The following is a 14241-nucleotide window of genomic DNA, read 5'->3' as shown; positions in this document are numbered from 1 at the left end:
GGGAGCTCCTCTATGCTGATGACCTTGCCCTAATTGCGGAGTCACTATCAGAACTAGAGGAGAAGTTTCAGGTGTGGAAGCAAGGTCTAGAATTGAAGGGCCTTAGAGTCAACCTAGCTAAAACCAAAATCCGAATAAGTAGGAAGGTAGATAAAACACAAACCCCTTCAGGTAGATGGCCCTGCTCAGTATGTAGAAAAGGAGTAGGTAGTAACTCTATAAGATGTACCCGGTGCAAGCTATGGACACATAAGAGGTGCAGCAACATCAAAGGCAGGTTAACTAGCAAGTTAGTTTTTGTTTGTGGCAGATGTTCAGGTGCAATAAAGACTGTAAACAAACAGGAAACAACTTCTATCTCATTCCAGGGTGAAAAACTAGAGGTAGTCGATAGCTTCCGCTATCTGGGCGACCAAGTTAGAAGTGGGGGTGGGTGCGCTGAAAGTGTAGCTGCTAGAATAAGAATAGCCTGGGCAAAGTTTAGAGAGCTCTTACCCCTGCTGGCGACAAAGGGACTCTCACTCAGAGTAAAAGGCAGACTGTATGACGCATGCGTACGAACAACCATGCTACATGGCAGTGAAACATGGGCTGTAACTGCTGAGGACATACGTGAGCTCGCAAGGAATGAAGCCAGTATGCTCCGTTGGATGTGTAATGTCAATGTGAATACCCGTCAGAGTGTAAGTATCTTGAGAGAAAAGCTGAACATTAGAAGCATCAGTTGTGGCGTGCAAGAGAGACGATTGCGCTGGTATGGACATGTGGTGAGAATGGAGGAGGATAGCTGCGTGAAAAAGTGCCACACCCTAACAGTTGAGGGAACCCATGGAAGAGGTAGGCCCAGGAAGACCTGGGCTGAGGTGGTGAGGCAAGACCTTCGTACATTGGGCCTCACCGAGGCGATGACTACGGACCGAGACCTTTGGAAATGTGCTGTGCGTGAGAAGACCCGGCAAGCCAAGTAAGATCGTTGCCAGTGCCCCTGGACTGGTTCTTGTGCGGGTGGCACATGAGATGCACCATTTTGAGCGTGGCCGTTGCCAGTACCGCCTGACTGGCTCCTGTAGGATTTTCGAGCGAGATCGTTGCCAGTGCCCCTGGACTGGCTTGTGCGGGTGGCACATAAAAGACACCATTTCGAGCGTGGCCGTTTTCGTGCGGGTGACACGTAAAAGCACCCACTACACTCTCTGAGTGGTTGGCGTTAGGAAGGGCATCCAGCTGTAGAAACTCTGCCAAATCAGACTGGAGCCTGGTGTTGCCATCCGGTTTCACCAGTCCTCAGTCAAATCGTCCAACCCATGCTAGCATGGAAAGCGGACGTTAAACGATGATGATGATGATGATGATGATGGTAAAAGAGTAAGTAAATTGAAAAAAGTCTATAGTGTTAGGTTATATGCCTTATGGTATTATTCGTACTTTGTACTAAAGTTTGTGGAGAATAACCTCATCAGTTGTAGCTTTCCAATAGATCAATCACTGATTCATTACTTTGTGATGAAACTGATAAGGAAGTGTCTATCTTGAACTTTGTAAAGAACCGTTTTTCAGGTTTTCTTCTCTTGATGTTTATATTCTAAGCTGATATGAATCAGTGTGTGTGTATAGATATAAATATCATCATTTGATGTCTGATTTTGATGCTGGCATGGGTTGGATATCTTGACAAGATTGAGCAAGCTGCAGGGCTGTGCCAAGCTCCTGTGTTGGCTTTGGCAGGTTTTCTATGGCTGGATGCTAACCATCCAGTATCTACTAAGTGTTTTTTTGTTCTACCACTTGTAGTGAGGTCACCAAGACTGTTTCCACACACTGTCCATCTATCAAACTTCGACTCCCCAAGCTGTTGTCCAACCATAATAAACGACACTTGCCCAAAGTGCTGCACATTGAGAATTAATCTGGAACTGTGTGGTTTCAAAGTAAACTACTTAACCACCAATCCAATCCTGTGCTAATATTTATTACACTCTTTGCTTATAACCCTGAAAATATACACTGATGAAGTACGTTGTTGATTAAATCAACTACACTCCTCTTTTAAAACTTGTGATCTTGTCCCAGTAATATAAATCCTAATTAGCAACGTGTCAGAAATGTAGTTTTGATTCACTGTGACTAATTAGCTAACCTTTTCAAGGACACTGCTGCATAACAACTAAATTTTATAGTTATTCTGTTTTACTCTTTTACTTGCTTCAGTCAATTGACTGCGGCCATGCTGGAGCATCGCCTTTAGTCGAATCAAATCGACCCCAGGACTTATTTGTTGTAAGCCTAGTACTTATTCTATCGGTCTCTTTTTGCCGAACCGCTAAGTTACGGGGACCTAAACACACCAGCATCGGTTGTCAAGCGATGTTGGGGGGACAAACACAGATACACAACATATACACACATACATATATATATATATACACATATATACGACGGGCTTCTTTCAGTTTCCGTCTACCAAATCCACTCACAAGGCTTTGGTCGGCCCGAGGCTATAGTAGAAGACACTTGCCCAAGGTGCCACGCAGTGGGACTGAACCCAGAACCATGTGGTTGGTAGGCAAGCTACTTACCACATAGCCACTCCTGTTATTGTTAGCAAACAGTATGATGATGAGGAGCAAAAGCGGCATACCCTTAAGTAGTTATGTAAACTGATCTTTGATGCTGCAGGATTTTTCTTCTTGCCTGCACATTTAGTTTTAAAGTGAGGGTCAGTTTCCACAATCTGATCCTACTCTTTGAACTCGCACACATGCCACAATCTTTTGGATATCATTCTCTTCTGACTGATGGCTGTGTTCATTATTAAAGCAATTCTGTTTTCTACAAAATATCATTTTACTTGACAACTTCACTTTTAAATGATGTAACCCTCGCCTCTTTCTGTCACTAACTCATTTGTGTTTGAGAACGGTGATCCCCTAACCTTTATTACATTACAGACCAGTTTCATGAAATACAATTTTCCCACAGGCCAAGAGGTTACAGTGCATAACAAAACACAATAAATGCATAATATATAATTTAATATCATTATTTTAGTTTCTTTATCAAAGCTCTTTCATCATATATCTATCTAGTGACCTCTTCAGTGAATCTATATGCCACGTCTCCTTCCTCCTGTACTGCTTGTTCCACAAAATAGAATTAGCAGAATGGGCTGAGACACATGGAATAATGAGTTGCTGAAGGGGTCACAGGATGTGTGATAAAAGAGCTTTGATAAAGAAACTAAAATAATAATAAAGCTGAATGGAAAACCAAATACATAGTGCATGTGTTTAGTTGGCAAAATATGACCATCCCCAAGTAAAACATCTATTTCAACACATGATTTCACATCAAGAATCTTGCAAAACAAATACATATTACATATAAAATTAATTTAATTATTACATATAAAAATATACTTATATATTATATGTAATATATACTTATATATTACTTATGCAAAAACCCCATGCAGACTGCAATAATAAATAAAACAAATAAAATTTTAAAATATATTCTTTCTGTAGAACCCAGTGCTAAATGAGCCAAGGCCCAGCACGTCTCCATGCCAACCAAAGCCTTATGAGTGGATTTGATTGGTAGAAACTGAAAGAAGCACATCACGTGTGTGTGTGTCTTTGGATTTGTGTTTGTCTACCACCACTCAACTGGCGTTGGTTTGTTTATGTCCCTGTAACTTAGCAATTTGAGAAAAGAAATTGATAGAATAAGTGCCAGGCTTTTAGAAAATAGGTACTAGGGAATATTTGTTTGACTAAACCCATCAGGGTGGTGTCCCGACATGACCTCGATCCAATGACTGAAACATGTAACAGTAAAAGAAACATTTAAATAGTCATAACTTATGAAAAGTCAAACATTAAAATTCTCAAAGAGGCAAGGGAGAGCACTCCATAAACTTCACTCAACTACAAACTAAATAGAAACATACTGTAGGAAGAAAGTTTTGTCTTTGATAGCCATAGTATCACAGCTGGCTATGTTTCAGTCTCACCAGACCATCTCAGTGTATCAGTCCATTTACAAACTTTTCAACTCACCATATTCATGCAGAAAACATATCTTAAGAAATTTTTACATATTATAAATTTGTCTTATGAGAAAATTGGTTTTACCCCCAATTTATCAAAGTTAAACCCTATATCTATGTTACAATATATTTGTATTACACACACACACACATGCTTGAGAAGACACATCAAGGCAAGTGAAATCACACATAAAAGGAACTCATGCTACACTACTATTTTAGAGTGGTTGGTGTTAGGAAGGGCAGAGAAACCAAGCCAAACCAGACTGGAGTCTGGTATAGCTCTCCAGCTTACCAGTTCCAATCAAACCATTCAACCCATGCCAGCATGGAAAACGAATGCTAAATGATGATGATAATAATGATGTGTGTATGTGTGTGAAAATTAAGATGAAAACCAGTTTAGTTCCTAATTAAGCATCCAAATGCATTTGAACCATCCAATGCTAAGTTCCAAATAATTGCAGTGGTGAAATGTATTTATACTGGTTTTTTTATGTGTGCTCTATATGTCATAATTAGTAAGACTGCTAAGTACAGTGGTTGACTAACCATTATACTGAAAGCCGAGTGAATAATGATAATTATCATTATCCACTTGGATAATCTATGTGGAGCTCTAAACCATACAGTAATAGTTATACATCTAACTACACATGCACATGCTATACACAGTATATTTATGTTGCAATATACCTGTGAAGGTGCATGGCTTGGTGGTTAGTATCGGGTTCACAATCATAAGGTAGTGGGTTCAATTCCTGGACTGGGTTGTGTGTTGTGTTCTTGAGCAAGACACTTCATTTCATGTTGCTCCAGTTCACTCAGCTGTAGAAACGAGTTGTGATATCACTGGTGCCAGGCTGTATCAGCCTTTGCCTTTCTCTTGGATAATATCGATGGCATGGAGGGGGGAGGCTGGTATGCATGGGCGACTGCTGGTCTTCCATAAACAACCTTGCCTGGACTTGTGCCTTGAAGAGTAACTTTTTAGGTGTTATCCCATGGTTATTCATGACTGAAGGGGGTTTTTACCCTTTTTATACAATATACCTATGAGTTATCGTGAGGACTTAGCAGTTACGAATGAACTATACTGAGCTGCAGAGATCCATTGCAACCAGAACATTTCTGAAGGTTTTACCACAGCTATCAAAGATTAGGAACCCCCATCCTCACCTTACATATTTCATTCAATTCTTTGGTTGACGAAAATCTTGAGTTCACTCCCTTGACTCTAATAACTTTTAATTTGGTGATTATAATTACAATTGATTAAAGATATTTTCAAATCACCACATTAAATATGGTTGTCTGCACTTCATGGGGATATATGACAAGCTATATTTATGGTAGTAATTAAATTCAGCTCTGAAAGTTAACAAAATACAGCTGTTTATAGCAACCAATTGGTCTTGCTCTAAAGTAGCTATTTTACAGCTAAGTTGACTGAGCCACTTGAAAGTTAAATATATTAACCATAAAAATAACATTGTTTGGGGAAGAATATGAACCCCAGACTTTGGTTTCTATTTGCCATTATTCTTTAGTCCCAAGTCAACTCTGATCAAGCTGACTTATGATTAAAAGCATTCCAACTGTTACTGTCCTGTATTTTTCTGGTGTTATGTAGGATTACATTATCTAAAGTATCCGTTAGTTAAGGGTTTATGTGTGGGATTTGAGTGAGGTTTGTCCTCTGTTTATAGCAAGTTGAGTGATCTTGTGTAAGCTCTCATTGACTTGTCTCTATTTGTTCACATGTGTATGATTGTGTGTATGTGTACGTATTTAAAACTATAGATATTAGTTTACATTACCACTTGGAAGCATAAGAAAGCATTACAAGTCTTGTTCTGATCAAGTGTTCCAACACTTAGTGGTTCTCATGGTAGTGACTGGATAACCATCATCAAATGTGCCCCGTGTCTTGCTTTAATATCTTTATCAACTTCGGATATTTAACAAAAGCAATTAATATGCCAGCTCTTATATGAGCTGAATGAAAAAATGACAGTCTATTTTCTCTACCTGTATTTGTGTTATTTCCCCTCCCCCCACTGCAATTATTCTTAGCCTCATAGAGTGTCTGTTTTGTTTAAATTATTACAAACATGATGTACTATCCACTTGATTTCAGAGTGAGTTCACTTGTAAAGCAATAACTCTTTTAAAATTTTGCTATCTCTTTCTCTTTTTTGTAGGAACTTCCACATTCTGGGCAATATATTAATGGAATTGATAAGGTAATTTTTACTTCTATTTACATATTATTCTGTATTAACCCTGCTTTATAATTTTCTTTTGACAGAGGAGATAAAACTAATTATTTTAATTATTTTGTTTTAATAGTCTTTATTATTTGCTTGTTTCATGTCCTTGGTCAAATATTTTGATGATAGTTTTGGTGAATCAAAGTGTGAGTTTAATTTTTGATCTCTGTATATCCCGTCTTTTTTTTTGTTTTTCATATACTGTGTCCTATCCTAGCCTACAATATCCAATATGTCCTTTTTTATATAAAAATAAGACAGTGTGTACTTTAAGGGGAATTTGGTTGATTTTTCTAGTAGGTTGAGTAGTCACCTACAGGCGCCTTCATTGGCTTAAGAAACTTATGTTAACCTGCAATTTTATCTAAATATCTGATAAATGAAAATCTGAGAAAACAACGTACTTTCTCAAAAACAACATGCAGCCTAAAGAATTCTACAGGGTCCCTAAAAGATGCAGATAATTACTATTTATTCCTAACAGTACTGGTGTGTTTAAATGGCTATAAAATGGAATGATTTTAATTAGAAAACTAATAATACTGTAGCTTGAAAAAATCTAACATTGTTCCTTAGAAAAACTATATGCTTTTTGTTGAAATACTGATATAATTAATGTATGACCACCACAATCACTTACTAATGCCTCAGTGAGGCAGCCCCTTTGTGGTTGCAAAATTTTGCTAGAAATATTAGCTAAGTCTCTTTCAAATTATATATCACCATCTGCGTTTTAAAAATTGCATTAGATAATGTCCGGGGTACCTGAAAAAGAAGAAGAAAAAAAGGTGGAGTGGCCTGGGACAGACACTTTTTTATTATAGATACACTCAACCAAGACTGATTGTAGCTAAACAACAGTCCTCACCACCAAGTAAACTCTCTCTAAACCATTTAGTTCCAACTTCTCTGATGTTAGATGTCTGTGTGAGAAAACAATTTCTAGTGCTGTGTATGTTGGGTAGTGATGAGCTAGAAGTTGATTTATCATAACTGATTCAGTGCTTTACATTGCTCAGAAGTATTGATGCTGAAAACTTTGTGTTTCGTCTTTAGGAAAAAATTATTCAAGTGTTATGTATGGTTTATTCTACTATACGGAGCTAAAATATGGATATTAACAGGAGTACCTTTTTTCTTTCTTTTCTTTTTGCTTACTGCTGGTGTGGATTCCACCCCTATGGATGCATTCCAGTTACTCTCTTGATAGAGTTTGGTGATCCTTACCATTGATCTTCTAGGATCCCTCTGCTCAGCTTCTGTGTAAGAAGCACCTCTATCTCAGTTGAGCTCTTCCATTACTTCTTCATGATCCACCATGCTGCAGTTCCATGGCTTTGCTGTATCCCTGGCAGAAGTCTTTAGAGAATATTATGGACAAAACTCAAAACCAGTGATGAAGTACTAAGAATGGCAACAACTTCAAATTCTGTGTATAATTAGACACCATTAGAGTGAAAACTAAAATATTTTGACCATCTTAATTTGCTTTTAATGGCTTATTGATTCCAGAAGCTAAAATTGCTCAAAAGCGAGGTAAAGAATTCTCTGGTGGATAATATCAAGAATTGGACAGATTTAAAAATACTGGAGCACAATGCACTCCTTTGGACCTATCAGATTCTGTCAAACTGGCCAACTCATGCCAGCATGGAACATAGATATCAAATGATGATGATGAACACAAGAAAGAAGGTGATACATGGTGTTCAATCTGCTGATAGAGGATTTCATCGTGTATAATCCTTAAAAGTATGGACAATACTTGATAATGTGAAAATTATACAAATAACGGTTATTGTGTGTATGGAATACTTGTGTCAACGAAATTCTTTTTGAAGGGTGTGTGAACAGGTAAATGGAAGGAGGAAAGGAATGGTAAAATTTATTAGAATGTACAAATTCTTGAGCCTGTGGCGCCTTGTTTATAAAGGCCCACCATTGTTGAACTGATTGTAGAACTTCTTCAGCTAAACTTTGCCATGTTTAATCATTGTTGTATGATTTAAACAAAGGAGAAAAGACACCCACCAAAGACCTGATAGCGAGGAAAGAGAGGAAGAAACTACAGTATTTTCTGGCATGCAGCTCTATGAAGTATATGAAGTGTAAACATTCAAACACTGTCAGTATCTTTCCAAATCCTGCTGCATTTCACATGGAAATTTTGGCCTTCCAAAGTTGTCTTGGGGTATAAGTCAACTTACTTTAATTGGCTGTAAATTTTGATCTGAAAAAATTGGACATGTATGCTGGAAAATTTGGTACAACTCATTGGTTACTGCAGTGGGAGGCACTCTTTGAGAGCCAGTCTGCTCTGAATACTTGCAACAAGGTGTACTTAGCTACAGTTCATTGAAGTGTGATGGTGGTGGTTGTGATAAACTGTGGAGTGGACTTGATTGTCAACACAAAGCACTCTTTCAGCCATAATTCAATATCTCTTCACATCACATAACTATACCAGTTAAAGTAATTTCCTCTTGCATGCATTGATTGTTACATTTTTCATCTAATGTGGATATACCTGTGTGTGTGTGTGTGTGTTGATTGATTGATTTTTCTTATTTTTATTTTCCCAGGATCTGCTCCTCCTTAAAGCAACTTCTTCTGCAACTGTTCATTGTCTTCAAGATTGCCTTAATATTCTCCAGATGCGACAAGTAATTAATTTTCTTTCTTTTAATTACTGCATTTTAAATTTACTGTTATTTATTTTCAGTATATTTCCATACTTGAGTTTTTGGTTCTTCAAAGATGAATTGTTTGCTGCTTTGCTTGTTTTTGTCTTCTGCCTGTTTGTTTCTCACTTCCAGCTGCGATGTGAAGTTATATATTTTTCTCTTACAGATTCGCAAATGATGTCATCACAAAAAAAAAATGCTTGACTAAGAAATGATTTTCAGTATTCTAAGAGAGTTAAATAATTTAATATGTTTTCAATAACACTAATTCATATTAATAAATTGCATGTACTTCGTTAAATTTTGAACTAATATATTGGAATTAAATTTCTATAGAAAAGGTTTTAATAATTAATAGAATGTTCTACTGTATCTATTTGTACAGTAAATTTGAAGTCTGTGAACTGAACTAGTAGCAATGTTATATACAATGAGTGTGTTGCAACCATGGCTACAGTAGCATTAGTATAGACTGTTGGTAATTTACTGTAACCTTGACTATAACAGCATTTAGGTTATTAGTTTTCTGTTGTAACTATGGTTACAGAAGCGCTATTACAGATGATAGGTAATCTGTTGTAACCATGGTTACAGTAGCATTATTATAGACTGTTGGTAATTTTACTGTAACCATGACTACAGTCGCATTATTAAAGACTGTTGGTAACTTTATTGTAACCATGGCTACAGGAGTGATATCGGTCTCTTGTTACTATGACTATGGTAGCAATATTATAGACTGTTGTAACCATGACTACAGTAGCAATACCATAGACTGTTGGTAGATTTATACATAATTACAACAACAACAACAAAAATTAAAAAGTAGCACACTTAAATTCCTACTAATTTTCTTTCTCTCTTTTCCCCGTCTCTCTGTCTATCTGCCCCTCTCTTCTCATTATCAATTCGTTAGTAGTTGTTTTCTCAAGTTTGTGTATACTGTCAAACAATTAAGTTGATCAACAGGATTTCCTCTTTTCTGCTTTATTATCAAGTCCTCTTAATTGGTTTGTTAATTAAAGTAATCTTACAGGAGTGACCATTGTCAAAAAGGAAAACAAAAAAAAACAATCCTTTCTCTGAGAGCCATCTCTAGTTAATTTAGTTTGGTTTCTTGAAAAATCTTGTTTGTGGGGTTTGAAGCCCCTTACTGATTGTTGTTGCATTTGTTGTTAACATTAGTGAAAACTATACCCCTAGATATCTGTTTTCTTGAAACTATATCTAGTTTTGAATTTTGTTTTTAAAATATTCAGTTGATTGTCTTGAGCTTCGAAATTAACTTGATATTATGTATATGGGCGCATGCGCGTGTGTGTGTGTGTGTGTTTGTGAATTAAAATTTATAATTTGGCAGTGAAGCTTTTGCTAATGAGATAAGCATTATTGTAGTCATCAGAAAATAGCATTCAAACACCAACTGATTGTATGTCACGCCGCATAAATAATGTTTTGTGTATGCCAATGCATATAACTTCTTTTTATCACACACACATGGCCACAATTACTGCTCCTCTCTTTCCCTCTCCCATCCAACCACTCGCAAACTAATCTATGTTGGATTGTTTTACATGTTTGTATGTCAGTAAGTCCTTGAAAAAGTTTTTCTTTTATCAAATGGAAATTACTTAAGTAAAATCCGTATCTTCTGATTAGTTTTTGTCACTCATACCAAAATACCAATCTCCAGGAATCTCTTTTTCTTTCCCCAAACTTGCAAGTTCCCACACTTTTTGCTTAATGTTAAAGGGTTGACAGTCCCCTTTTTTTTTCTTTTATGCTTTTGATGTCCATGTCTGTAAGATTACAAATATTACATTGTCACTAAATGTACACTTTTGGCAATCATACGATACATATATTGTACATTTTCAGTCTAGTGCAGAGAAAACGGAGTAAGCGTTGAATAAAATATAGTCATGTAAAATCATATTTGTTAATGCATTTGAACATAAGATCTTCTACTGTGAAAAACTCTCCTCCTAAAAATGGAGTATTTTCTTCTGGGTCTATTTCAACAGCAGCAGGTCTTCTCACATTCAAATGCATTTGGATATGTTAAATATGATTTTACATGAATATATAGTGATTTCAATTTAAACAGAAGGGAATAATCATAGATAAATGTTAATTATTTATTTTGTGTCTGGGGAGAGTCATATTATCTTAATGCCTTATTATCACTTACAATTTTAACAATTTATGAATGAAAAAACTTTTTTACTCATATGTTTAAAAATGAAACTATTAACTAACTTACTGTACTGATCAATAATATTAATAACACCATGAAAATGAACAGAACTTAATTTAAGAAGATTGGGGAAAATATTTCAATTTTTAATATTTCAGGTTATATTCTGTATATGTAAGACCTTCACTTAATATATTATTCTATTTATTATTAATTACTTGATTGTGCCATCCCAAGATTTCTTGTGATGGCTAAATGAAGAAAGCTAATCAGAGATGAAGAAAACTAATCTGTATAAGCTGAGATAGACTCTTTGAGCCATAACTACATAAGGTGGATGCTCACTAAACACTGCTCACTATGATGTAGGCCTTTTCAATGAAACTAGTTACTATTTTTTCAGTTTATGAAAATTTACTGAAAGGATGGTTTTACATTTACAGTTTGGCAATGTAGAATAAGAAAATGACTGCTGTTGGCATTTTAAATGACATTCAACTGAAATACTGCATGTAGATTGGTATTACTAACATCAACAATTAACTGAAGCAGTTTGAGTTTGTGGGACATGTGCATATAAAAAATTAAAAAGCATATACTTTTCTTAAAAGCAGGCATGGCTCTGTGGTAAGGAGTCTGTTTCCCAACCTCATGGTTCTGGGTTCTGACCCACTCTGTGACAACCTGAACAAATGTCTTCTATTATAGCCCCAGGCTGACTAATAACTTGTGAGTGAATTTGGTAAGCAGAACCTGAAAGAAGCCTGTTATGTATGTGTGTATGCATGAACTTTGGGTTTGCTACATCTTTTACTGTAAGAGAGAATTTTTTCTTCATGGTAACTGTAGTGAATTTACTTTTGGGAGTTGAAACATATCGCAAACCAAGAGTTTGCACATGCCTCGTCACTGCTTGGCGCTGATATTGTTGAGTATATATATATGTGCGTTTGTGTTTGTCCCCCTGCCACTGCTCAATAACCAGTGTTAGTTTCTTTATGTTAATAACTTAGTGTCTTGGCAAAAGAGGCAGTTAAAATTGGTATCAGACTTAATGAGTTCTTGACTTGATTTGTTTCACTTAACCCTTCAAAGCAATGCCCCAGCATGGCCATAGTCCAATGACTGAAAGAAGTAAAAAATAAAAAAAAAAAGAATAGAAGACATTCATATTCATTTCCTTCTTCGATGACCATCAGACTAGTAAAAAATAATCTTGTGGTTCAACGAATCAAAATTTAATTTGCTTGACACAAATGGCTGAGGGTATAACCAGTGTTATGGCTTGAGCTACATGTCTGAAAAGGGATCAGTGCCATATATATACTCAAATCAAGAGCATTATGAACTGTATAGTTTATCAGGAAATCTAGCAGAAGACTATGCTTCTGAAATCAGTTGGATGGGTCACATATCTTCCAGCATGACAATGATTCAAAGCACATTAAAGACATAATCACAGAATTCCTCAAAAGTAAGACAATTGAAATACTGCTGTCGTCACTACAATCCCTGGATTTAAATTTAACAGAAGACTTGTGGAAATGGTTCAACACAAGTATTCCATGAATGAAATCCAGGAAATTGAGTGAACTATGTGATTATATTGCAAAATATATAAAGTTCTTTAAGTGGTTTAATATATAAAATTCTTCAGGTGGTGGTGTCAGTGCCACTGCATGGCACCTGGGGTAAGCGCCTTCCACTATAGCCTCGCACCGACCAAAGCCTTGTGAGTGGATTTGGTAGACAGAAACTGAAAGAAGCCCATCGTGTGTGTGTATATTTGGATTTGGTTTGCAAGATTCTTTATGTAAGTTTGTGTATTGAAGCATATTCTGTTGTGTCTGGGGAGAGTCATTCTTTTTTAGTGCTTTATAATTTAACACACTCACTGGTAAAATTTCCACTTATTTCTTTTTTATTTTTCTAAAATTTTCTTGCGTCTTGCAGCCTTTTCAATAGTTTTGACTCTGTCCGTTATTCACACTGCGTTCTTTTTGTTTGTTTGTGCACATGTGTGAGTGCATACACATGCATGCATGTGTGCCCTAGACATAGAAACAAAGACTGGAATAGGATACAAAGAACTTGTGACAAAGCAAACGGGGCGAGCACGTGGTATAAAACTGACAAATATCAAGGAGTGATGTTTGTAGAGGCCACAACCCATGGAGAACTAGCCCGTAGATTTAGAAAAGCTCTGAAGGAGACCAAACTCAACATTAAGATTGTTGAAAAGCCAGGGAACTCTGTCAGATCACAACTATGTAGAATGTACCCCTTTAAGAATACCATATGCACCAGTGAGAACTGCATGGTATGTAGAAGTAGCCCTGGCATTAAATATAGAACTAGAAATGTAGTTTACAGCATAAGATGCATAGAAGGTGCTTGTAAAGATATGAACATGACATACATAGGGGAGACATCTAGGAGCATTGCGGAATGACTAAATGAACATTTTGAGACAATATGACGGCAAAAAACAGCCCTCCATACTCTACCAACATGCCGAAGACCAACATGGAGGTAATCTGGGTCAACTTGACATCCACATCTCATCCAAGCACCCAAAGGACCCAACATTCAGACAAATACAAGAGTATGTCCTCATAAATGAAACTTCCCCAATACTAAATAGGAAATATACACAGTAGATATCATACCCACAGTTTACACAGGTAGAATAGAATAGTTAGCGGGCTCTTATGTAGAGAGATGTGTGTATGTGTGTGAGTGTATGTATGTATATGTATATGCACATGTATGTAAGCATATGGATATGAAAGTAAACAGATCAACATACAGACGGAAAGGTACATAGGTTATGTGAACAGATACGCACACATACACAAATGAAGACTGGAACACATGACCATGTATACACACACACACACACTTTACTTCACACAAGGACACATATGGAGACACACGTCCACACATGGAGATGCACATCCATATATACAAACACGGTACATAGTTGCAAAACACACACACACACTCAGATATACACATACAAGGAGACAGAGGTACGCA

The 14241-nt window shown here is 36.5% G+C and overlaps 1 protein-coding gene across 7 annotated transcripts in view; it reads left to right on the top strand.

Annotated features, from left to right (window-relative positions):
- Positions 1-14241, top strand: part of LOC106880268 (oxysterol-binding protein-related protein 11) — a 177224-nt gene that overhangs the window by 131361 nt on the left and 31622 nt on the right. For all 7 annotated transcript variants that reach the window (XM_089363742.1, XM_052973273.2, XM_089363744.1 and 4 more), the window contains 2 exons: positions 6253-6294; positions 8904-8984. In XM_089363742.1, the coding sequence (XP_089219868.1) occupies positions 6253-6294; positions 8904-8984 (123 nt within the window). The remainder of the gene's footprint in view (positions 1-6252; positions 6295-8903; positions 8985-14241) is intronic.

The sequence above is a fragment of the Octopus bimaculoides genome, chromosome 15, assembly GCF_046866305.1.
Source record: "Octopus bimaculoides isolate indiv1 chromosome 15, ASM4686630v1, whole genome shotgun sequence".
In the NCBI taxonomy this organism is placed as follows: Eukaryota; Metazoa; Mollusca; class Cephalopoda; order Octopoda; family Octopodidae; genus Octopus; species Octopus bimaculoides.
The sequence above is the reverse complement of the archived record's forward strand: the minus strand, read 5'-3'. Positions and strand labels throughout refer to the sequence as shown.